The sequence below is a fragment of the Numida meleagris genome, chromosome 10 (assembly GCF_002078875.1).
Source record: "Numida meleagris isolate 19003 breed g44 Domestic line chromosome 10, NumMel1.0, whole genome shotgun sequence".
Lineage (NCBI taxonomy): Eukaryota > Metazoa > Chordata > Aves > Galliformes > Numididae > Numida > Numida meleagris.
Window position 1 is genome coordinate 16,270,994 of NC_034418.1, and position 27,031 is coordinate 16,298,024.

The 27,031-nt window shown below is 40.6% G+C and overlaps 1 protein-coding gene and 1 long non-coding RNA gene across 2 annotated transcripts in view; one reads left to right on the forward strand and one right to left on the reverse strand.

The window, feature by feature from the left end:
• Positions 535 to 22,383, reverse strand: MLYCD (malonyl-CoA decarboxylase). Its single transcript, XM_021408852.1, has 5 exons — positions 21,775 to 22,383; positions 14,935 to 15,047; positions 13,059 to 13,215; positions 12,401 to 12,550; positions 535 to 2,397 (listed from the first exon to the last, which is right to left on the reverse strand). The coding sequence occupies exons 1-5, from the start codon at positions 22,324 to 22,326 to the stop codon at positions 1,864 to 1,866; spliced, it is 1,506 nt and encodes a 501-aa protein (XP_021264527.1). The 5' UTR covers positions 22,327 to 22,383; the 3' UTR covers positions 535 to 1,863.
• Positions 22,537 to 27,031, forward strand: part of LOC110404498 — a 57,290-nt gene continuing 52,795 nt past the window's right edge. The window contains exon 1 of the long non-coding RNA XR_002442279.1: positions 22,537 to 25,348. This is a non-coding gene — a long non-coding RNA (uncharacterized LOC110404498). The remainder of the gene's footprint in view (positions 25,349 to 27,031) is intronic.

Consider the following 27,031-nt stretch of genomic DNA (forward strand, 5'->3'; position numbering starts at 1 on the left):
ATATATGCACACAGCGTACTCCCACATGTTCATCTTCCAGGTCTAACACGTCTGTGTCAAACTTCAGACAGAACTTTCAGGAATCATAGACTTTAAAAGCTTCTAGACAAGCTACTATAATGACTATACACACGTGGTTGTGCAGACTGCTTACAGTAACTACTGATCCAAGAGCAAAATATGACGACCTCTCTGAAGTTACTTCCTCAGGTCGGCCAGGATGGAGTTGTCTGATTAAAGTCTCTCACTAAAAGTTTCCAGTACTTCGAGTGATTAATCCTTGGGCCTGAGTCCTCCAGCTCTCAAAATAATGAAGGCCACCTCGCATAGGATAGCTGCCCCTTCTGATGACCAGCTGTCGTATCAAAATGTTCTTATTCTCAAGGGAACAAAAGGCAGTGATGTGATCAGACAAAGAGAAAATCTGGAAATAGACAACAGTATCAATCTCTGCTACGATGATGGTCTGTCTTCTCTGGTGATACCACAATGAAGAAAGGCTGCCAAGTGAGCAGGGTACACACTGAAATGCTCTAGACATGATTTAATGAGAAAGTTTATTTTACTGGTTTACAGATCACACCTACCTCTTCACGAAAAAAGCTCTTTATCAGCTTTTATTTGAACACTTCCTTCTTGCTCATTATATTTTAGCAGAAAAAAGTGCAATTATAATACTACATACCCGCTTCCCTCAGAAGCCCTGATTTTCAAGAACATTAATATAAGGCTTTCCAGTGCTCCAACAAAGCAAAGATTCAGTGTGAATTTTAGTGTTTTTACATTGAAGTGTTTGAGGGAGAAAAAGACAAAGGCATTACTGAAATAAAATTGTAGACTACCATTTTGCTAATATATTTGACCAAAAAATTTACCTTCATGCAACACTTCTTTCCAGATACTTTGGTACGAATCGAGCTATGGCAGCAGTGTGACAGAGAAGCACAGCTCCTGCTGAAAACACACTTTATTGCTGTGGTTTAACCCCAAAGGCAGCTCAGCACCACGCAGTTGCTTATTCACTCTCCCCAGGTGGAATGAGGGAAGAGAATCAGAAAGGTAAAAGCACGAGAACTGATGGGATCTTGCTGTGCATGCAAGCAAAGCAAAACAATCATTTAATTTGCTACGTTCCATGGGTAGGCAGACGGTGCAGCGACTCCCAGGAAAGCAGGGCACATTCTACAGCCATCCCTCCCAACGTCCCCCCTTCCTCCTTCTTTACCACAGCTTTTATTGCTGGGTGTACACCATGTAATACAGAACTGTATTTATATTACAATTATATACTTTGGCCAGTTTGAGTCAGCTGTTCTGCTTCTGTCCTCTCCCAGCTTCTTGCACACCTGCAGCCTGCCTGCTGGCAGGGCAGCACGAGAAGCTGAGACGTTCTTGGCTGTGTGTAAGCACTGCTCAGCAGCAGCTACAATCACAGTGTTATCACCACTATTGTAACAAAAATCCAAAACACAGCATCATATAAGCCTCTATGAAGAAAATTAACTCTATCCCAGCCAAAACCATGACATTTATACACGTTTATTATCAACAGAGTAATGGTATGGCTAAAGTATTTTCCGTACAAGTTACTACTGTTTGAGAGAATTTGCTCACTCCTTAATACATACCTCCAATTCATTTGTACATAACAAATGTCTAGTACTTAAAGTGATTCAACTGCAACAAATCAGGCTTTGGTTATATGGCAATGTAAGCAAGACAGCTGATAATTTAGATGCTTTTGTACCCTGCTGCGCTGAGTAAATTTGTTTTATAAAGGGACATTCGCATTTAAATACAGACACTGCAAAATATGACAGCTCTTTACAAGTGAGGAACGTTTGTCCTTAGTTTTCACACTACTTAAAGCTTGCTATTTTGCTGGAACTGAGACACCAAGGAAAGAACCTGCTCCGAGGCTTTAATGGCTTTTGTCCCCAGATAGGCTGCACTGTTAGTGGCTGTATCCTCTAAGAAATACCGGTAGTTCACCATCATGCCACACGCAGCAGCAATGCCCCGAGGGCTTGTGTCTGCCAGCCAGTTTATCCGCCACAACACAGAGCCATTCTGAAGGTGAAAGTTTGCTACTGGGTTAAGTGCATAGCCGCGATGCTTCTCCCCGTACAAGTACCAGGCACACAGTCTCATTAGTGGCAAATGGAGCGCGCTGACTAACTTTTCCGATCGCACCCATTCGTTGTTATTTAAGAGCTTCTTTAGTGTTTCAGTCGTACAATCTCCTGTGATCTGAGACAGTTCTTGGCGTTCTGATTCTGTAAAGAGTTCATTCTTTTCCAGTTCTTTTGTCTGCGAGGAGAGGAGACCAACGAGCCATTTTGTGAACCCAGGGATAGGCGACAGAGTAGAAAAAGTTTTTATCTGAGGAAGTTCTTTCTGCAGACAAAAGCAAAGCAAAAAAAACTCATGAGTTTTGTCACGACTGACAATGAGAAGCCTGAGTGAAGATGAAGGGTTCTGAAAATGAACTGGTACACACACCTGAAGCCCCAAAACAACACAATCATTGAGTCACCAAGGTTGGTAAAGACCTCCAAGATGATCCAGTCCAACTGTCCACCTATCACCGGTATTTCCCACTAAGCCATGTCCCTCAGCACCACATCGAAACGTTCCTTGAGTACCTCCAGGGACAGTGAGTCCACCACCTCCCTGGGAAATCACCCTGACAGTAACAGGTTAGAAACTAAAGGGCACCTGGAGCACTAAGAAAACCAACAATGACCGAATCACAGTCCACAAACACACAGCCTATTTAAAAGTACTGATGTAGTACTTATCAGCCCTGGGTGCTGGTATATCATTTTACAGGCAGAAATAAACGCAATCGTGTGCCATAAAAGAAGTTATTCAGAGAAATAAGATTTAAATAGATAAATCAACATATGTTTTCAAAACCTTTTAAATATATATATGTTTTTTATGTTTAACAAATCAAGGAGAGTTCATGAATTCAGCCTACAGGAAAATTAGTAGAGGTACAACTTCCAGTTTTTTAGGGAAATAAGTAGTTCCTGAAATTCTGAAGGAGTTTTTTTGTACTTCTCATCCTATTCAGAAACTATAAACAACATGGATGATGTAGCAATGTAAGAAATATATACAGGCAGTAAAAAAAAAAAATTACAAAGTTAATAAATATTTAAACATTACGAAGCCTCTGCTCTACTCCTATCAATCCATAAGTCAGAACTACTAATCACATAATCTTGTAAAGCAAAACATACATAATGAAAACTGTACATTAGTTTTGGGGCACATCAACACAAAGAACAGAGATGGCTGCTCAACTTACTCTCACTTGGAATTAGCAAAACTGACATCAAAAGCCAACCCTACTGAAGGAGCAAGTAGAGGACAAGGAACAGAATTAAGCCACTGCTGTAATGAAACAGTCACTGTGTTTTAATTACTGTTCATAAAGGAAACTGTGGTAAGAATAGACATTTATCAGCATTACAGAAGCATCTGAATGTCAGCAGCAAATTGTCTTTAAATGACTACCAAACACATTTTCTTCTACTTCAAGCACTTCCCAGATAACCATTAAAAAGCCATCATCACTGAGATGCTATCTCACACAGGCAAATGTTAATGGAATGCGTGCTGCTGGGGCCTTCAGACTGCACCTGTGCTGCTGCATCCTCGGGTACCGCTGTGCTCCACGGCACGGTGCTGCCTGCGTCCCGTTTCATGAGGATACAGAAGCCAGGGAAAGCAGACCCGTGGCATATCCCCATTACAAATCTGAACACACAACATTACTAATAGCCTCAGTAACTGAACTAATACTCTGATGGTTATTTATGTCTTTTTCCTTCTCACACCGAGCTTCCCAAATAGCTCACTGCTATTCTGCAGGTTTCTGGTACCACGAGACTCCCAGACCACTCGGACCTGTTCAGTTTTCTGGGTTACACATGCATAACCTCACTAGCTCCCCTTATCTGGAGTTCACTAAATAGCATGCAGATGCATAATAGAATTCTGTTGGGACCGGGCAGGAGCAAGACAGGTAGACAGAAGATGCAAAGAAACATCCCTTTTCATCTCTTTGGAAAACTGGATAGAGCAAAAAGCAAATTACTTAATAAAAACACTCATTTCAGTATCATGTTGAACAAAATGGCCATTTCTGTCACCAAGAAAGCCCAGGAGCTCCTGACCGGGCCATAGTCACAATTACTCTAGCTACCATGGTCCGACAGTGCAATACCACGGAGGCATCGATCTCCTGCAATGTTTTCAAGACTCCCACTCAAGGACATGATAATATTTTATTTTTAAGAGTCTCTCTGAAGCACAAGTGTGTAGAGAATACAGCATTTATAAAACAGAGCAGTTTATTAGGGCTGTGCTCTTACTGCAGATGGTGGCCACGGAGGGTATGGATATAGCAAATAAATTAAAAAAATGTTTCTTCAACATTTTCTTCTATATTTTCAGAAGAAAAGATTCTTCTCTGCTCTTGAGAAAAGGAGCAATGATCACGCTAACCTTAAAAAAAAAAAAAAGAACTGGGGGGCAGGAAAAAGGCAGAAGTGAAAACAGAACAAAGCAACTCCATACCCGTTAAAGAACTTTCCCTTCCCAGCCCCAAGCTAAATATTTCCCCAGGGATATAAAGACTCTTTCATCCACAAATCAGTTCATAATAACTTAAAAAAAAATTCGAATACAGAATCAAATGAATCTTCTTTTAATCTCCTTTTATCCATCTCCATGCAGTGTATCTCAATTAAGGAGTATGCCTAATCCCATCCAGGATCCACTTTTCTCTATAGCAGCAGGATCTTAATTAGTATGGTAAAGGAGAGTCGTGCTCAGGTGCTCCCTTATCTGCTGCACTTCCCTTGGTTTAACACTTGCTCCCACCTCCAGGAAAACACTGCTAGCACAGAAACACTGCTCCAGAGAAAACACAGAAAGAAGTCCCGGGACTGCATTTTTAAGCACTACTGGAAAAATACATTGAGATATTTGTCCCTGGAGAAGGGAGCCGACAGCTTTCAGTTCTGTCAAGATGCTAATGAGCAGCATCACTTGTTACCTTCATTTATTCATGCACAGCTGAAAGCTGTCCACTGGTGAGTGGCTCTTCTGTGGCTGGCCCACAGCTTAGCTGCTGAGACACTGCTGGCAAGTAACCAGACCTTCTGCACGTCAGCCCTTACTGCAGCTGGGCAGATTTCTGCCCAGAGGGGAGGGTTACACATCCCTTCTGAAGATTCAGTGACCCAGTGCCCACCTGCCTGTCCACGCAGTAGTGATGGATGACAACTCATCCACTGTCTACACTTGCAAATGAATCTGAAGGCACAGAAACAAAAAACTGCAACCCATTAAGTGAGACACCCTTCCTATGTCAGCATCTTTGAGCAGCAGCAAAGTTCCCTCACGCTGGATTTCAAAATGGAGGTCGTTCTTTTTCTGTTTTCTGCTGGGCTTTCAAGTTCATCTTTACTCCATAGCACAGAGAACACAAGAGATGGGGATAAAGTGGTAGAAGTTCTCAAATTAATGAACTACCAATGGGAAATCTGACATGCTGCCAGAGGGAGTACAGATGTCACTCTTGTGCAGCAGGGGGTGGGAAAAGGAAAATGAGGAAAAGGAAAAACTAAACAGTTGTTAGAGGTTATTTTCCTCTGGATAGGAATTCAAGGAATACAGATGTCTTTCCTTTTGACCCAAAGATGGGATTTTATTCCTTAAAAGGTTTATCAGTTTTTTCTGATGATACTGCTTCATCCTATCAAAGTGCCTTTGGGAGCACATTGCTTAGGTCTCTTTCATGAATTCTTCACAGATGTTTAGGGTTAAAACCTGATAAGGGAAGATGGAAGGTACTGTTGAAATTCAGGAAGCAGAAATTGTTCTTTCAGGTACAAGGAAAAGCTGATTGGTCCAGGAGAAAAAGGGGCTGACCAGAAAGCGAAGTCTCGAAGTTTTTGCACTGTATCTGCTGAAAAAGTGCACTATCTGAAAATACTGTTTTCCTGCTGAACACAGCCAACAGCTTCGCACACAGAAGCTGAGCCATTCTCATTCTCCGTAAGGTAACAGTGCTGATCTCATCTCCCAGCTTGCAGAGCCGAGGGGGTAACAGCACACCATCCATAGTGACTGGAGAACAAACAACTCCTTCCCATTCTTGTGTATTAATAGCAACCACTGCGAAGTTGTTAATTAAGTACGGTCATTTTGCTTCCTTGTGATGTTGGCTGCTCTTTGTTTATCACTCACTTCCAGGAGCGACTTGTTCACCAAGTAAAACCCAAAATATTCATCACAAATGTAGTAGTTTCTATTCTATTAATAAATACAAAATAGGAAATGATGCCTTTTTTTTTTTTACACTTCCTAGGACAGATAAGACATAGGAAAGTGACCCCATTTTGAAGCTGAGTACAGACTACTACATATCTGATAATTGCTTGAGTTTAGGAGCTTATCTGAGGCAGCCACTTCTTGTAGAAAAATAAATAGATGCAATGAAGTGTGCGCATTTATGCTGTTGCTAAATTGATGCGCTAGTTTCTAAGGCTATTGGTGGAGATCCATCAATGTTTATTTTCTTGTCAGAAGCCCACATGCCATTAAGAAGCAGCTGCTCATTTTGTCTTGGGGTAGATTTTTGGGTTTGGTTGCCTTTCACTTGTTTTGTTTCTCATGTTATCTGTATCTCTGCTTTGCGCTCCGAAAGCTGAAGTCCAAGGTCACATTTTTCATCAATGAAAGTAAAGCCTGTTTTGGAAATTATGATCTCCCCGGGTCACCTAGATCAAATTAAGGTAGCTATTATCAACAGCCCAACCAGAAAGCTAAAACCTGTCACCAATTGTTAAGTGTTCTATCGAGTCACGCAGTAGCTATCAGTTTTCTCCCCTAAATGCCACAGGCTGTAAAATTGTAAGCAGCTTTCTCAAAGGCTCCACTAGTTATCTGTGTCTGTCATCTGCAGCCTGAATTGCTATGATGTGCCTTCAGCTGAGCTACAGACCACTTAGAGAGGCTATAAACACATTCAGAATTAAATGTCTAATGAGAAATCTCTCCATACGTTCATCAGCACCTACCAGCTTGCTAGAAAGGCATCCGCCTGCTTGTTTTCCAGCACCCACTTTTTTTTTTTCTGAAACAGTTCAAGAAAACTAGCTGAATCCAGTTAAATTTGAGCTTGCTCCCAGAAATGAAGAAGAGATTATTGAGGTTATTCGCTCCTTGCTTTATACACATTAATATAACCCAGAATGCATAGGTAGCGTATTCTCAGATCCCTGCAGGGAGAACTGGGACCACAGTAGTATCTCTGGACTAAAGAACTCAGCCCACGCTTGCCCCAGAATAACCCAGAGAGGGCACACTTAGGCAACAACAGAAGTTGGTTTACAAAACCCTTCTAAGTCATTTGCGTAGCAAACTTTTGTCAACAGTCACCCTTGTGCATCACCCAAGCTAGCTCCCTGAGGTCCTATTCTGCCCTGTTATAATTATGTAAAGGGGATGGCTATATTACAATTCCTGTGGCAAACACCAAATCAAAACAGCTAGGCAGAGATTAAGGATTCAAACTGCCAACTCTGAGCACATAAAGAGATGAAACCAAGGACCCATTTCTGTGACTCAACTTCACGCGTCCTCCATCTGCTTAAATTAGTGCGAGACTCAGAGCAGTGGCCATTAAATTCTGTAGAGAGCCTCAAACTAACTGTGCTTTAACACTGAGGGTTGTAACCTTCATCAGAGCTTCAATTGCTGCAGTTTTCCTAATGGTCCTAATAAAAACGCATTCGCAGTGAGGGAATCTATAGCTGACGCTCCTTGAAGTTGAGAAGTGCTACCCTACCTAAGTTCTTGTGTAGCATGTATGCCAGCAGTTCAGAAGAATTAAAAAGATTTCTAAAAATTAAGTTCTAACTAAATTGCCCCTTAATGAGACTTTCTTTTCAAAAATCTGGTCATAACTGAATTTATAGGCATAACTGTATAGGGTAGATACCGTCTAGTTCCGTATTTCAGTACAGTTTTTAAAAGTCTTCCCAAATAAATGCTTCAGTGGGGGAAAGGGATGGTTATTAGCATATTTCTTACTTAGTGCATGTCTTTTTTTGATCTAATGATACACATTCATGACAGGCCCAATTTGGAGCTTTCCTTATGAAGAATGACAGCTGAGGATTCAGTTTTGAGGTTACAATGGCAGTACAAGCAGAAGTGTCAGAGCAGGTTAAGCTAAGGGAAAATCAGATAAACGAGTTTCACTGGAGGAGAAAGAACAGTTCTAACTGTTTGCAGTGCCTTGGGAAAACATGAATCAAATACCATTCTGCAGGCCAAAAGGATGTTAACAGAAGTTAACTCAAACAAATGGCAAGTTATAAAAGCCTACAAGCATTAACATTCAAATGCGTATAATGAACAAGAGAATCCTCAACTCCTTCAAATGCTCTCCCATGTATTTTTGTATCAGTTGAATTTAAGACAGTCTCAACATACGTAACCTGGATCACTTGGCCATTCAGCAGTGCCTTGAATAGGGAGTTGTTTATTGCAAAGTAATGCAAAGGTTATAGAAAAAAAAATATTCCTATTAGAGTCCTCAACTCTGTTTCTTACAAAGGCAGCTGGCAGCTTAACGAGATGAAATTTCTGATACTATCAAGATCCTTTTGCTGAGACTACACACTTTCAGCTGCCGTCACCAAGTCAGCTCAGCACTACTGTTACACCATTTGTCCCTTTTCAAGTAAGTGACTATAATGCTGCTCCAAAGAATTATGTCCCATCTGAATGTACACAACCTTGCAAAGCCCTTTACGTACACCTGGCCAGAGAGAAAGAGTGAGCATTTGTGCAGTTTAAGGCACTGATTGGGACTTTCAGAACGCTGGGAGAAGCGTTCAATCAGGCTGCCAAGAGCAGGACTGATCACGTGCCCCGCTTTGCTTTGAACAAGCTAACTTGGCAGAAATTTCACAGTGCAAGTATTTTGAAGCTGAAATAAACACAACTTCTCTCCACTGAAGGGTGAAGTCCACTGAGACAGGAGTCACCACACTTACAATGAAGGCTGAACAATCGACTACGTGTCAAAGGAACATGTTCAATAATTCCTCATCCTGACCACTGCTAAGAGCACAGCGGGATGATTTAGAGCCACTTCACAGACATAAGATACGTAATGGGAAACAGTTCTTGCAGAATTCAAGAGAACAAATTTAAGAACTATGCTCTGGAAGGAAGAGAAAGAAAGCAGGAAGAAGTGGGGAGAAGAGAACAAGATACTAGCACCAAAGAAACAAAGAAAAATCATTATGGAACCACATTCTTCACAGAGAAACAGCCCTGGATTATCTCTCATCTCTCTACCTCATCACAGACCTACAATGGTGCCCCAACAAAGTCTGTTACCAGAAAAAAAGGAATGGTGTAGAGAGAACACATGGAGGTTGTTATAGTTTTAAAACAGCTTTAACATGGCCGTTAGTTAAAATGACTACTTCCAACAGATTGGGGCATTAAGCCCATTTTACCTCACAAGTTACAGCACCAAAATAATCATGCCTTTGTGTGCTTGTAAGTGCTGCTTAAAGTGGTTTTGGATTAAATTCCATCTTTTCACTCCAGACTTCACAAAAATGATGTGACTTGCTATCTACCTACAAAAAAGGCTTTATTTTGCTGCCCAAGCTCTACAAGATTGTCATAAAGTACGATCAAATGAAAAGATTTCTGGAGAGAGAAATGAAATATATTCTAACTTCAGATTTCTGTACATGCTATCTTCATATCCATTCAGCAGAGAAACAGACCCTCAGTGGATGTGAGGTGAAGTTGTCTGTTCCCCTACCTCAACAATGCAAACCAAAGCCATGCTTTGATTTTGATTCAGGAATGTGCTGAAGAGTACAAAAATAGTCTTTTCCTGTACTATGTTCCCATCAGTACTATTATCAGAACAGCCACAGTAACTGGGTGGGCTTTTGATTTTGTAAGACCGGATAGATCACAGATCTGTTCAATTAATAAAAATAAAAATCAATTATCTCAATTTCCCAGGAGCATGTTAGAAAGAACACTGTATGAAGCTGTTCAGAAGGCAAAAAGTGACTGATGAGCACCATACATTTAAATCACACTGCAGGACAAAACCCTGATATAGAACAATACCTGATTTTTGTCGCTATTTAAAATAAATTAAACGTGGCTGAATAAGTCTAATACTGCATCACAGAGATGGACCTTATCACCACAGGATAAACAAGAAGGTGACAAGAAGTCACTGAAATCTTTGTCTTTCAGATGTCTCTTTTTTGAAATACAACTGCTATGCTGACTGAAAATTCTGTTAGATGATTAAAAAACCCATGAAAACTGGGGGGAAAATATTTCTACGCACTCCCTCTTGAGCATTAGTTTCATTCTTACAGTATGTTCCTGCTTTTTTAAGTAGATTGATGGCTATTAAGTGTACTGGGTGAGAAAATAATGGGCAGGGCTGACTTACTGTCTGGATGTGAAGTCTGCAAGGCAATTAACATTTTCAGATCTAAGACAAAATTAGGAGAGTGAAATTTAACTTTAAAAGGTCTGATCTAAAGGGAAAAATCTGGCCTGTAAATAAAAGCTGGTTTTCACAGATTATTAAAGCTCAAGTCAGACTGCACAAGCAGATCGTGTCTTTAACTTCCTGAAACAGTGTGCTGTGCTTCACTTCATAAATTCTCACCTGCAGTCAGCTTGATCTTTTCAGATTGACTGAAGGATGTATATAAGAAGAGTATCTGGCCTTGTTCTAAAGAGATGAGGGCATTCAGAATTCCAGCAGCACATGACCAACTGTTACTTCTTGTATCCTCATCTAGAATAAACTCTATTCATGCAGTAGGAAATAAAGTTTTGGAAACAGGGAAAAGAAATAAGTCTAGAAAATGACAGTCGTTCCTGAATCACAAGAATGTAGCCTGTTTCAGATGTTAAAGGCATCTCAGCCACACTGCTTCTTATTCATTACGTAACTGATGAACACTGAACAAGGGCTGCATTTTATAATGTTGAAATGTAGAAACTTTGTCTTAATTACAAATAAGAAAGCAATTAAATAAGAAAGCAATTGTTCTGTTGGGCACATCGCATTTCTGAACTTGCACCTATGTTATCTAAGTTGGACATGTTTATTTTGCTTTGCAACTCACTCATAATTTTTCCAATGTTGTAAGCAATTTAGTGATGGACAAATACATTGTCAATGGGGTTATTTTATGAGAGCAACTCAATTATCCAGAAATAATTTCAGATCTGAAAGCAGACGACTGCATGAATTTATCCCAATTTCCCCTCAGTCAAGATCAGGCAGATGGCACAGCCTAATTATACCTGGACTATTGCACATTAGACAATTAATCTAAAAGCTGTTTTGAAAGCAAGAAGCAACAAAATTCAGCCAAAATAGCCATTAAAATAAAAAAAACAACACAACAAGATCTTCAGGGCAGCCAGCTCTGCTTCAGTACTTGACTAGTCAATCATTTTGCAGTAGCAGAAATTTGGTGCATCCAATTTTGAGTTATTTTTGTAAATAGAAATGAAGTTGTAAATCACAGATAATTTTCCAAACATTACTAATCCACACGTTGGAACAATTAATACAAACACAGGCACTGATCATTACTTTGAAGTAGTAACTTTGTTAATAATTTTAATATTAAAGACTCTTAAATGAAATAATGTACTTAACACAGAAATCTGACTTTCCCCTTCACAGCACCCTAAGTCAATTCCCATGCCTTTCTCCCACTGCTTGGAAGAAGGCTCTAATGGAAGCATGTAGTCCTAAAACTGCTAATAATAACACTACAGCATGCCAGGACATTATATAAACTTGCAGAACTGATTTCTGGTACTTGCAAGTGTTGAAGACATTTCCCTTCCTACACTGTAAGAAACGTCTGAGCAAAGATGTACATATACATGTAGGGCTTGGAAGGGAGTATTGCTCCATTGACTCAACTGATGGACAACAGTGAATCATATAACACATTAGATGTCAAAATAAAGCCAAATTATATCCACGTTCAACAGAGAAGTACTGTTTGGATTCTTAAGCAACCAATGCACGTGGTTTGGCAAACCAAATAATTCAACCAGCACATGTCAACTATGTGACAGTGCCTACATCTGGCAGGCATTAACCAACAGCAGAAAGTGTTCTTCCAACTCTTTCCAGATTTTCAAAGGCTAATGTGGCAAGAAGTTAGAAGTGTAGAAGACCTAGCAGCTCCCCACCTTGAAAAATGAGACAAAATGGAAACTAAAACAGCATCGTAAGGGGAACACATTGGCCAAACAGTATCTTATGTACACCCTGCACACTTACCTGCAGCTCCTTTACCACGTGTTTGATGAGGTAGGTCCCAAGTTCCACACCCTGCAGTCCTTGCTGAGTCAAACTGATCGAGTAAAAAATTGCTGTTGTAATTTTGTCTGCATCTTCTGTTTCTAAAGGTTCCACTTCTTTCACTATGGCCTGGGAAAATAAGAACAAAACACAACATTTACTGGTAATTACTATTTTAATAACACGTGAGGGGGCCTTTCTTCCTAACTTTCAAATGTGTTAACATGTTTTCCCACTGCTTTATTCGTTATTCTCTATCAGAAACAACAAAAATCCAATCAAGAAAGAAAGGCTGTTTATTCATTAGGAAGTGTGGGAAATAATTGTAATGGGGTTTAAAATTTTCAGAAGCAATTATAACTGCTTTGAGGTTTTAATTTCACCTAGTGTATTTTCTTATTTATGTCTTATCTTTACTTATTCTTTTTGAATTTGAACAAAACTCCCAAATTTTTGCTTATATAGTATAGGAGATACTCAGAAAATCCCTGTATTTTTTTTAAGAGGAAAACCAACTCATCTCTTTACAAATGAAAGAAAACCAAATATTCTCAAACTATTAGAAATTAGAGATTTTAAAAGGCATACATTGCAATTTAAGCACTTTGCTGTGGACTGAATATATCAGTGACTGTACCTGGATGCTGCTGGAGATATCACTGGTTAATGCAACGTGCAAGACTATCAATGGTTCTCCTGGGATTGCACAGTGAGAAAAAAAGTAGCATCTTCTATACGACCCCACTCGACGCTTCATATCAACCCAGTTTCTAACAGGATGCACAGCTTCAGAACTCAATAAAGAAAAACAAACCATTGTTGTTTCATTTCAAAACAAAGGCAGCTTCCAATCCTACAAACTCAGTACTTTTGGCATTGATATTAGTTACAGAACTCCCAGATTAAAAATTGGGCTGCAATCCGAAAAAGTAAAATCCATCATCAAATTGTGACAAAGTCAATTGAAAAGGCCTACTGCATACCAGCCCTCTGGTTTTCTTAGGGATGTGCTCATTGTGAGATCTCACTTACACCTTCTGTTTCCTGTAGGATACCCAACTCAGGTGACTAAGCCATCTGAGTCCGCACACACCTCTAAGGAACTAGTTTCCCCAAACTACAAAGTAGAGATAACACGATCATCTTTGTGAAATACTGCAAAATTTTCACAGGAAAGTGAAGAAAGGATTTCCAATCCCAACACTGCCTACTAAACGTCTTTAAATGTTTAGGCTGATGTATACCTTAGAGCATTTCTGCTATTCTTCTTCAGCCCATTTTAAAACATATTTGTCATCAGTGCACCACCCATGCACTAATAGTGTCACTTGCTTTTAAAATATTCAAATAATAGCAATATACAAAATACACTGAACTATTTCACAGGTCCATGTTGTGTACTATGCAGACAGAAGGATGTGACATCTTATACTTTAATAATTTTCACTAACCTAGCCAAATGCTTTAGTATTTCATGATCAACAATACCTATGCTTAGCTGAAAATAAATTTCTGCTAGCGCTCCCACAGTCACATCTTCAAACAATCATCCAAAATATCTTTCTTTATTACATTTGAAAGTCTGGTATGTTTGCTAAAACACCCTGAAGATTAAATATTACCAATTCTTTTTATTTTAAAGTTCAGCTTGTGTAAGATCTCCTCTTCGCCTCATCCACATTTAAGCCATGTACTTTCACAACTTTCTTTAGAGATTCATTTTTCAAGCTTTTCATATGACAGAGCACCACACAATTTAATTTTTATTCAGCAACCTTCAACTTCATCACTATAATTTTGAGTATTTGACAGAAAGTCAAAAATAAACATTGGAGATTTAAAGGAATGCTTATAAAAAATATCAACCACCGTGCTCTCTTCACATAGAGTTTACAAGCAATTCTGCACACCTCACCAGTTCCAGCCTGGAAAGGGAGCCTCACTACCTGAGAGGTAAAACAGGTTCGAGTGTTGGCACCCCATCACACTTAAATACTTATTGTCCACCAACACTGCTATGACTGCTGGGGCAGACTGAGGGGAAAAGGCAGCAGCAGTGATGGAGGTAGCAGTGGCAGCAGCACCTGTGGGAAGAAAGGGAGTGCAAGAAGGCAGCGCAGCGACAGTCTGGGTTTGCAGGAAAAGTAGCAGCACCTCTAGTAATGAGCTGGAGGCTAACTGAGAAGGATGCATGGAAACTCATTTGCTAGAAAAGACAGCAGCCTATAGACTCTATTATCTCTAGAGATCCCTTCCAGCCCCTACAGTTCTGTGATTCTATCCACATGTTATGTGAGCAAATAGCGGGGCAACAATCCCTTGTCCTTTACTTAAAAACTGCAGTAGATTTTTAAAGGGCGCTTTTAACTGAGTTAAACGCAACTGTTCCTTAATTACACCTAGCCTGAGATTAAGTATTGGAAAAGCACTTATCTCGAGAATGGTGGATCTGTGCAGTCACAAACGTTTCAGTGCCATTTCACCAGTGAGAATTAGGAACTTTTAACACTTACTCACTAATTTTCTGGAGCACTTCACAAGGTGATTGCCACGTGACCCGCTCCAGATTTAGGAATCCTGTAGAGAACCACTCTGAAAGCATGTTCTTTAGAACACCACTCATTTCCTGCAAACAGGAAAAAAAAAACAAAAGGAAAAATAAGCCAGGGAAGAACACACAAATGTGAGAAAAAACAACATGATCATTTCAAACTACAACACTGGCAAGTTCAAGGAAAACAATGCATGTATTGAAAATTAAAGGCCTAACAGCTCAGCTTTCCACACACAGGACTAAAACAATGAAAATGTTTACAGGAAGAATGCATTTACTGTCAGTAGTAAACTGCAGACAGGGAAACAGACATTAATGCAAAACACCATAGGGGAAAAGCAGACAATAAGTAGAAGCATTCGAGAAGTCTTGACAATAAAGTAGCAGTTGCATAAGTGCTCAGATATACTGATTTAAATAGCAAGAAACAAATCATGGGAAACTTGATGAAAATAAGGATTTGAAATTCAATCTAATTTTCTACCTCTGAATCTTTTCTGAGTATTGAAGTCTTTCATGCTTTGGAAGATTACCATAGTAGATACAATAGCACTGGAGCAGCACAAACCCACTCAGGAAAATGAAATGGGAGATGCACACCTTGGAGCACGATGCAGCTAACACCATAGGCTTTACAGAACTTTCTTTTAACTTTTGTATAAATGGGAAAATTTTTCAGCAAGAGAAACAAAAGCAGCAGCATGAGACTACAAAGCTCAAAAATAGCAGTAGACTTGGAACAGTACAATACCGAAATTAAAGCCAACTCTAATATCAAATACTTCCAGAAGCATTCATCATCATAATGAATTTTATATTGCACACTAATTTCCTGCTGCCTATATTATTAAAGATTTTCCTATCTGAAATTCTTTATTTGTGTTCGTAAAGTCTTCTTTAACTCAGCACAGCGTGAATATCCCTTAAAGAGATTCTAAAGTTATTTTTCTTTCTTATATTTGCTTTGCATATAGGACACAGCATGATGCTAGCACCAACTTACCAACAGCCTGAAAAGAACTGCAGGCTTACCTGAAACTAACTTCATGACCATTTATTTAAAACCAAAAGCTCCTCACCCTCTATTCAGACCTTTCTCAAATAGCCACTGCTGTAGATAAAAAACACACAGGCACAAAGTTGTGCTCCAATGTGCTTTAGCTTGCTACATCTAGCTAAAATAACAGGAAAAAAAGTGTAAATCCATCTAGAAATTAACACTTGCTACTTACAACGTTTTACTAAAGTTTAGATGTAGTCTCAGGACTTTCCTATGGAAGCAAAACTACTACCAGAATTGTAACAGAGAGAAAGAAAGCAACGCTGGCTTTTGTTAACCAAAGCTAGCTTTAGCATTTCAGTCAATGCACTAGAAGAACTAATATTTTCAAACCCAGCCTATGCTTGCAGCCAACTGAGATTAGATATTTCAATTTACCCCAAGTCCTCCAGTTAGGATTCAATGTAGTTTTCCCACAAAAACTCCTAAAGCAAAGTTGGTGCTATTGATCACAGTTGTGGAGTTTGCAAGGTAAATTCGTAAGAAATCCTGGCTTTGTTCTATACAGAAAGTAGACAAATTTTCCTTATAGGAGAGCTTCAGTTTTTCATTCCAGCTCATTTCAGGCTTATTAATTTGTGTTATTGAAATACAGAGGCTTTTGTTTGGCATATATTTTTGTCTACGCAGGTGAACCACCTGGAAGAAAACTACCATTCATCTGCACAGAACAATTCTGTTGCACACAAAAATTTAATGCTATCTTTCTGTTATTTTTCAGTAGCATCCTCAAAAATATAAGATAAGAGCTTGCTTATTGAAGCATAAATTGATGCAAACGGCAAATACTGAAAATGTCAATCGTGTTGTTCCTAACACAGGGAATATCCATAAACTCTTCCATAAGGTCACAGCTCCAAATCTGTGTAAATTATTTCTTTATTGGTCTTTCTCAGCAGAGCTGCCTTCATGTTATATAACATGCTTGCTAGATGAGCTGAAAGTCTTTTGTCAAACTGTACTTCCACCTGCACTTGTATCACAAGGCTGTATATGCTAGTAAGAAGTGAACATGAAACTGGAATAATGTACATAAAATTCACCTTCACGTTCATTTATAAGGTAAGCAAACTGGACGACAACGGAAGCCATGTAATGCAAGTCACCAGCACAGAAAGAAACCTCTGAAAAAATAAATTAACGTACATATGTGGCTATCCCCAACACATCCCACTGAAGACCTGAAAGAGCTGAGGACCACATTAAAGAAAACCCATCCTGCTAACAGACACGTTGTCTTCACAATTTTTCACCAATGTTTTCAATAGAACATTCTTATCTTCTCTATCTCTAGGTAATGCTAGCCTATATAGAAGCAGCTGGAAAAAAAATAACATAATTGCAGAGAGATGACATTAAAAAGGACACCATTAGCTAGGTCAAAACTGTATACCTGCTCCTGCCAAACGAACAGATCTACACGTACAGCAAGCGTGCTGAGTTTGCAGGCTTACAGGATGCACATATTGAACCTGTGCTCCCATACTACCTCCAAAGAACAGGCAAAGTTGTTTGGACAATTCTTCCAGGCCACCAAATTAAAGAGAAAGCAGCAGGTATAGCACGCAGCAGAGCCCCAAACAGTCTGTGTACCAACAGCTCCAAGAGGGGCTCCTCAGGAAGGGCTGAGCCATGCAGGAATCGAGCAGTGCAGCAGAGCGGGTACCAGCCTGCAACCTCCACAAGGACTGAGCACCAGCAACAGTTTTAATGGGAAAAATTGAATTCTCTTCTTTTTTCACAGTACATTTATTCACATGAAGGTGTGAGTGTCCTCAACAAGCATAGTCTGACTCTAGTTCATTCTGACTCCAAGGATTGCCTTGTGAATCCTTGTTTCAGCCCAGCTCCGAAGTTTATCAAAAAAACCCATACATCATTTTGGTCAAATATCCCTCATTGTAGTGACAGCCTCCACATATATCTCAGGATTGTTTTGTTTTCTTTTGTAAGGGCACGATGCAAGCCAGTAAATTAAGCCAGAGTTGTCAGAGTTCGGGTCACACTAACAGAATCCTATGGCTCTCTTGTCATCCCCCTGCTTTTTGGAAAGCCAGCACCATTTCAAGCTGCAGTCTAGCAGCTAGGAGGGAAAACACAGATGCTGCACCCTGCTAGTCACTGAGTCTCCCACAGACATGGGAGAAAGGCAGCAATGCTACACGGAAACTTTCACAAGTCAAAAACACAGAATCAGATGCATTTTGCCTCTTGAAGCAGCTACAAGTTTAGCAAGCATGCTCTGTAGGATGGGACATAATGATGTCTAACTGGACTGGAAGTTACTTTCCAAAACACAGAACATATTACACAGCTACTTTAGGTCCAAGATGCAGTGGCATAAAAGCCATGCAACTGTAACAGAGAAGAAAGTGAAGCTGACCTGCTTTTGGTAATGACTTTGGTAGACAGGTGTATTATTTATGAGGAATTGTAACTCAACACACGTCATCTGCCGGTTGTAAATAATAACGCTTCATAAAGTAACAGGATTGCACACAGCTCAAAGAATTGTGCATGTTAACAACATTTCTTTGTGCAGAAAAACATAACACACGTTGCAGATGCTGTAAAACTGATTCAAGTCACGCGAGCAAAATACAGAGCTGTGCTGAATGTCATAATGTTCACTAAACCTCCAAAAGGTTTGATTCCAGTAATGACATTCTTAAGTCAGGTTCTCTTATTTCATATATTTAGTGGTAAATTAATTCATATTTTCATTTCAGAGGCTTTTTCAGTCATAGAATTCTAGCCAATGCTTCCTTAAATAAGAACAAATTTTAAAAAAAAATCACATGGTTCTTAACGAGCAGCCCAATTTTAGACGTGAGCAACTCGACGTACTCAGATTAGTATTAAAAATTATCAACTATACTTTGGCTTCTATTGGCTGTGAATAATAAACTGTGATTTTGCTATAAGACAGAAAAATAGAGGTTTTCTGATCTTCATATCAGGTCTGTGTTGGGCAACAGATGGGAAAGCCCTTATGAAAAGCCTGATTTTCTTGTATTAAGAAATCCTGCTTCTGATGAGGAAATTACTTCAATGAGGAAACAACGTTACCACCTCAACATATTATTTACTACAACGTATTGAAGGAAAACCAAACATTAATGCTTTATAAACTAGTATCTAACAGTCCAAGCTGTTTGTGTGCTGATACGTTTTGAGGAAATAAAACTATTTTATATTTATACCACACAGTAGTGGTTAATTTTTGTTTTAATAGGCCTTTCCAAATGCAAAGTAAAATCTAAGGACTGTATAAGAAATATTTCAGACTGGGCAAAACCCAAATGCCAGCAGGCAACATAGTACGTTCTATAATTCTCCTCCATCATAACCATCTATTTCATTTTATCTCCACATTCTGTTTTCAGTGCAGGCAATTATAAAATTCTTTTTGTAGTTTTGCTTTTATGTATGGTAGAATTTAAATCAAACCCGCAACAACTAGAGGTGGCCAGAGAGGCCTTTAGACAGGTGAATAGCAAACACTACTGCTTTTGTAGGAAAATTGTTAACTTCCAGTTGTTTCTCTAGATAAGGGCTTCTTAGATCTTTAAGGGAAACTGTTTCAATATTTGGAGTGCCAAGAGAGCAACTGTTTCATACAAGAGAGCAGATATTCTAATCCAGCGGGAGCCCTTGTCCATGAGGCTGCAGTTATTTCAAGGCAACGTCCAACTTCACGTCCTTACCTAAGTTGCTCTAAGAGGAAAGAACACTCAACTACAGAGCTTCTTCCTTATTTCCAGTAGACCAATACTAGAACAACAATTTTGCAGATACACCTCAACTACTGCTTAATTACGGAACCAGGTTTGCTTATAAATCAATCTGACAAAAATTCTTGCTCTTTTTTTTGGGGGGGAGCAACAACTTGACCTTTCAACTGACTTTTTCCTAAATCGTGTGGAAAGATGGATATTTTAAATGCAGTAGGTCAATTATTTGCTACCTGCAATAACATTATGAATTCTTCACCAGAGGCTGTATTTCAAACGCTGGAGCTGGGAAAGCAAACAAGATATGACAACTCACAGGAAGGAGGAGCTGAGGTCGAAAAAGAGATAATGGAGCTGGGAGTGTTCCACACTGTAATGGGGAGAGCTGAACTCAAAGAACAGGATTTCAGCAAATTTCATTCTGTGTACTACATGGGGGCACATCAGAAAATTAATTCATTTACAAAGACACCAAAAAACACACGTGTCCTCTGGTGGAAGGAAGGACATAAGAAATTCAAACAGCATCATGAAAAATAATCGTGCCCAACTACACCCTGCCTTTCCAAACAACGCCTTCTGAGCCAGTACTGGTTTTTGGAAACAGTCATTGTAACATTGTCCACAAGGCCTATGAAAGTAACAGCTGAGTCATATTTAATGGAAAAGAAAATCCACCTCTGGGACAAGCTACAAAGAAAAACTTTAATTCACAATATGCCCTGTATGTGTCTCCGGTGGACTCCTCAGGAAAAAGGCTGTATTCAATTGAAGATGAAGCTGCACCAGCTTGCAGCACTTGATCTATTTTGCTAATGATTAAGGAACAATGAAACCAAAGCAAATAGATTTTAAAGGCTGAGCAGGACACTCCGTTCAAAAGCAAGACAACCTTTCCCAGATACACCAGGACGAGGGAAACAACACATAGTTGCAGTCTTGGTTACTGTAGAAAACAGATTAGCATGACCTATATGAAACTGCAGATTGAAAAGAAACAGCGCAGAGAGTAAATTCTCACAGCCAAAGTGGTCACAGACACACGCAAGAAGCCCAAACCAGGGCTGTCTTAAGCTTCCCTGGCTACGCGTGATTTACTGCCAGCTCTTGTTTTAGAACATATTACATTTGAAAAATAGAACTGATGAACAAGTGCAAAAAAGACCACAAGAACTGAGCACAGACGCATTTTTTTTTAAACGTTTGGTTTCATCATGTTTTGAGAAGACATAACAGAATGCTTATGAGAGCCTTTTCACTGAAGCTTCAGTTCTGCAGATAACAGAGAAAGTTTTCCTACTTTCAAACGGGTTGAGTACGTTTCTGGCATACTGTACTACACAATGTGTGTGTTTTACAACATTCTATCCTGCTAATTTTGCAAATTTGGTCTGTTGCTACTTGAGATGATCCGACTAGAGATACAGCATTACCAATTATCACTACAACCACTCAACGACCACATTTAATGTACAGTTTTTCTAGCAAATTTAGGAACTCAGCACTGACATTATGTTATCCCATTTTTGTCAAACTTAATTTGGACCTAAATAGCGAGAGGTTTTAGAATGACTTAGGTTGGAAGGGACCTCAAAGATCACCTGGTTACAATCTCCTGCTGCAAGCAGGGTTGCCAACCACTGAATCAGGCACCCGGTCAGGCTGCCCATAGCCCTGTGCAACCTGGTTTTCAGTTGGCTAACTTATCTCCCTTCTTTCAAACAGAATCTTTGAGTTGTGACCGTGGCAGCCCTGTCACCACCTGCTGCTGCTGTCAGAGCAAGGAGTCACGCCACGACACATCGCTCCTCCTGCGAGCTCCCGACGCAGCCTGGCAGCCACACCTTCAGCTGCGTTGTGTCACACTGTGTCAGCGCAGCACTTCGTGTGCTGCCCCAGTGCCATCCCCTCACAGACACTCTGCAATGAGCCAGGCTGCGGGGACACGGCCCGGCCGCACACACCCCCTCGGGCCCTGGCTGCCTTCTGCGGCCCCCGCCCTCACCTTGACGTGAGGGCCATCCACCGCCTTGCTCGCCAGCCCCTCCACCAGGTCTCCCCTCAGCTCCACCAGGAAGCGCAGCCCGCCCTCTAGGCGGCCCAGGTGCTGGAACAGCCCCCGGTACCGCGGGTTCAGGTAGTAACGCAGCCGGTCCTCGGCCTGCAGCAGGGCTCCCAGCTCCCTCTGCTGCTCCCGGGCCTGCAGCACTTTGGCGCTGAACTCCGCCACCCGCCCGTGGTCCACGCCGAAGTCGCGGGCCAGGCGGGTGAGGAGCTCGGCGCGGGGCGGCCCGGCCGGCAGGCCGCGGTAGTACCGCATGAACTCCGCGCTGCGCAGCTCCGCCGGGGGCGGCGCCTTCTCCTTGGTCTCGTAGGGCGGCAGCGGCGGCACGGAGCGACTCAGCAGCTCCTCCATGCCTGTGCCAGAGGTGACACTGCAGCCCGCCGTGCCCTGACGCGGGCCGGCCGCCAGCGAGACGCGGCGCAGCCCCCGCAGCACCGCCCAGGGTTCGTGCAGGAGGAGCCGTGAGCGCAAGCACGGAGAGAACCCGCTCATCCCGCACCCCGCCGCTGGCCGCGGCTTCCAGCAGGGCCAGGCCGCGGCACCGCCCTCGCAGCGGCAGCGGGCGCGCTGATTGGCTGGCGCCGCCGACCCGCCAATTGGAAGCGAGAAGGGGCAGTGCAGGAGAGTGTGGCGAGGCGTGAGCGGCGCTGCGCCGCCATCTTGAGTGTGGCGTGCGAGCGAATGCGCTGTTGGGCTGTCCTCCGCACAAAGCTTTTATCTCCCTCAGTGCACGTTCCTTCAAACCGTTAACTGTGCGACCAGGTGATTCCTGGGTCTTTCTCACCCGTCACTACCATTTTTCACTGCTCACTGCTTCCCAGCCTGAGGCACAAGCTGAATGGGCACTGGGTAAAGCTCCACGGTGAGCCCCTGCCCCTGACAGAGAGACTTTGGTTGGTATAGTGGATAATGCTGATTTAAGACTGATGGCATCTAAAACAGTTTGTCTCTATGGCCTTCAGGGCTGTTTGGGCTCCTGGAAGGCTGACACCTGCCAGCTTGACTGACTGGGCAGTGTGGGTAAAGAGGTTATTTCCCACTCCCAGCAAGCTGGGGCCAGGCCTGAAGACACCTGTTCAGTCTGAAATAAGTCCAGGAAATTGCACAAATTTGATGGTGTACTTTGGTGACGTGGTCCTGCAAGCAGCGTGTACTTTGGTGCCTGTAGAAAGCCTCCAGTGATGGGTCTGAAGTCCTCTACATGCAGCAGGACTATGGGTGAAGAAAGCTGAACATATATGCTGTGTGGATTCTATAGATCCAGACTTAAAAAGATGGTATTTTTCTCTTTTTGACACCCCACGTGCTCTGTCCTTACTATTGTTACATACCTGTTACACCAAGCAAAATACACAGGTCAGAGTGATGGCAATGAGATTATCACTGAGCAGCAGTTGTCTCCACTTCAGGAATCACAAGGAATTATTGATTCTCTGCAGCTGAAGTACAAATTGAGAAAAGAACCAGGCCCTTTCCACCACCGAACAGAGCAACATAAAAACAGCACTACCACTGGTGCATTATCTAATTAAAAATTTCTAGAACAATGTTAGAGCTCCTGGGGACAAAAAAAAAAAAAAAAAAAAAAAAAAGCAGTGTCAGCAGTGTAGCACTGGGGAACTGTCGGTCATAAGATAAGCTTAGAAACCCTTAAGGGAGGAAAACATGACTCAGAAGCATTAAAATATGTGAAAAATAGTTAAAACAAATTAAATTCCAGAGGCAGTGAATTACATTTCAGAAGTTCCCTTAATAACTTTGTAACTTCATTTTCAGCAAAAGTAAAAACTCTCAAAAGTTGTCTGGTTAGTCCTGCTCCACCTCTGAGGCCTGTCAAAGCCAGCTTCTATGTAAGGTTCACATATTAACATGGGTGATAACTTTCACCAAATAACATGACGACATTTGAATGTGCAGTGTTTATAAACAGCAATGCTGAAGTTTTAAATGGCTATCTGTTAGTTAAACAAGACTGTCTTCTGTTTGAAAAGCCAGAACTAATCTTCATTCAGCAATGCTCCATAATGATGTGAACAAGTTTATTTTTTCTGTCAGATAGCTAGAAATAGAACTTCTTCTTCTGTATCCTTAACAGCTTTCTTTAAACTGATGTATTTGTTTGACAGATACATGTTCATATAATAAACCACTTTATAAGCCATGATGCAGATTTAGTTAACAAAAGCCTAAAATCCGTGTCAGAAGCATACTTGAGCCTAGATGGTCTGTCTGGTTGTTCTGGTAAACGCACATCAGCTCTGAAAATGGCATTATAAAATGGTTGCTTCTGACTCAACCAGAAAACCTAAAGCTTTATGAACATAGGAAGACTTCTCTCCTAAGTGCCTTGGGATGCTTGTGCAACTATGAGTAAATGAAATTAAATCAAAGCATTATGGAACTTACAAAAATGTAAGGAAGCCTTATGCACCTGTTCAGTTTCTGCATGATTCAGTGATTGCTGGAAACTTCAAGAAGCTCAAGAACAAAATACACGGAGGGGATGGAAGCTGAAGGCTTACTACCTTCCAGGAAACAGACAGCATTTCTCATATCAAGAACAGCGTTTCTGGTTTTTAGAAGTCCTACACAGAAATCCTTTCTATTCTTTTCATTTTGACAGTCCTCTCAGATTGGCTTTAGTTATTATTCTTAAAATAACATAGTTCTCTTGCGTAAGCCACAGGCCATAAAAACCAGCTACCTATGTTGTTCATCTACAAGAAGAAAACATTGTGATATAAGTTATAAGGCTTTTGGAAGTGAGAAATTCCTTTTTAAATCTTTTACTGCTTCTTTTTGTCCCCTAGAGTAAAAATATCATCTTGAAGCTGCTGCTTCAAAACTGAAAATACCTCTCTGTGTTGGGACATGAGGACACTAACAGACCTTAATGGTTCTGACCACCTCCACCTGGGGCCTTCTCTCACACCCTCCCATGGGCCTGGGAGCCCTGTTTTGACTTAGAATGGGGTTTTCAGTCCTTTTCTGAGCTATGCTCTGGGAGTGTGTACCTCTAGTTCCACCGGAGTTCTGCCTGTGGGCCTTTCTAATTTGCAACTGCAGTCCTGCTTCCACCATGGACCTGCTAAGGAATTAATGTTCTGCATCTGTCTCTGGCTGCCATTGTGGTGCCTGATCCTGACTCACATTTCTGACTTTACCTCACTCCGTGGATTTATGTAATGATCCAAACTATTGACTGAACCTGGCTTCTAACAAGAGCTGCCCTGCTCACTTTGCTCAGTGGTGGTGGGGCTCTCCAGTTTTCAGCTCCATGCCACGTGCAGTGTGGCCAACCCTCACTGCTCTGAGATCTTGCCTTCCTTCAAATAACAAGGACTTTGCTAAACTTGAGATGCTTGGAGATGAATTTATGATATTCTTATAAAGAGAAGATTTTTTTACTTTGCTGAAAATTGAATATTACTATCAGAAAGCTGGAGATTGAAAGAGACTAATTATGCTTTAGTAAGTTTTGTCTCCAAGCAAAAAGAGAAGCCTATAAAAGATGGTAAGTCAATCTGATCCTTTTTTTTCCTTTCTTTTTAATCAGTTCAAATGTTAAGTAAAAATAAAGAAGATAGCCTGGATTCTCTGCTCAGTAATTCCTCTGTAATTAAGATATGTGTGTGCAAGCATATGTAGGAGTCTTAAATGAGGAGCAAACTGTACTACCATCAAAAAGAATAGCAGAACTCCCATTAACTTCAAAGGAAGGAAAATGGAAGTATGCACTTCCAACAAAGCCTGTGTTTGTAGCTGTTCATCATAGGATGATTTACAAAAAAACATTAAACCACACACCCCACTTCTGCCATAAGGGTATTGTGACTTTTAGTCTTGTGTGTAATAATCATGCGTATACATGAGATTTTTTTTCTAAACATAGTTCTCAAATTAATTTTTTTAAGTATTTGCTAGAGTACATTAAAAGCATCTAACTACTTGTTTTATTGAAAAATAGCTATTTTCAGTTTGATATTAAGGAAAAAGCTAAGAGATGATGATAAAAGGCCTCCCTGCCTGTTTTTCCTTCAAGGTTGGTGAATTAGCAGTGCTTACAGTGTCATAACGCTGTGGCAAGCTGTGTTGCAAGCTCTAAATGAGTTTGGTAATGGCTTTGGAAAGAGTTTGTAAAATGACTTTAAATGAGAGAGTGTCCTATTTTGAAGATTTCATAAATCTCAGAGGGTATTATTGGAAGAAAATCTGCTGTAGTTACTTAGCAAAAAAAAAAAAAAAAAGCCACCAACTCAAAGGCTTCTCAGCTTTTGTACTTGGCCTTCAATTATTTAGGCCCTCCAGACAGGCAATTCTACATGGCAATTCAGGGGTTTGTTTTGTAACAACTACCAAAACTCTCTGTTTAAAATTAGATAGCTCTGGCAATTGAACATTTCTATAGCCAGTGTTTAGCTTTAATCGTAATTTTAGATAAATATGATATTGTTTTATTGAATTCTCTGGGTTTAAGCACACGAGGCTTGTGGACGGAGGCTACAGACTGAATTCTATACTCTCAACTGAACAAATTTGTTAGAGCTTCATTGTAAGTCTAGCTGGGTTCAGTGTTTTCATTCCTGATTCTCCATATCTTCAATTGCTTAATTTGCCTGCAGTGAGCACTTCACTAGGTAACAAAATGAAGGACTGAACAGGATAGGTATCTGTCTTTAAGAACTGATCAGAGCAATGCTTGTTTCAAGTTAATAATCTGCCTGAAGTAACGATTATGAAGTTAAGGATTTTTTTTCTAGCTGTCTGAAGATTCAGATCTTACTAGTTCTACTAATTTTAAGAATATTTGTAACTGTCAGTAGACAGTACATTTCTCATGCTTAAGTTTTCCTTTTTTTAAATAAAGGAAAGGAAATACTCTTGATTCTAAGGAATGTCTTCAAGATTTCAGTCTAGAGTTTACACAAATGTGGTACTTTTATTTTCAGTCATGGGTTTTAAGTACACTGTTGGAAGTAACATCCATACAAACCTTGACTTGCTTTGTTGTTTGATGCTTGATTTTGCTCTTACAGAATCTAGTAAATGTGTTTGTGTATTTGCTTAATTGTTGTTGCCCCAGAGTCATCGTACTTAGTATGGAAGTTGGCTCCATCAAAACTTCAAGCTGCCTTTCTTTTCATTTTTCCTCATCTTCTTTTGGTAATTAATTTCTGTTTTAGTATGAAAAATAACT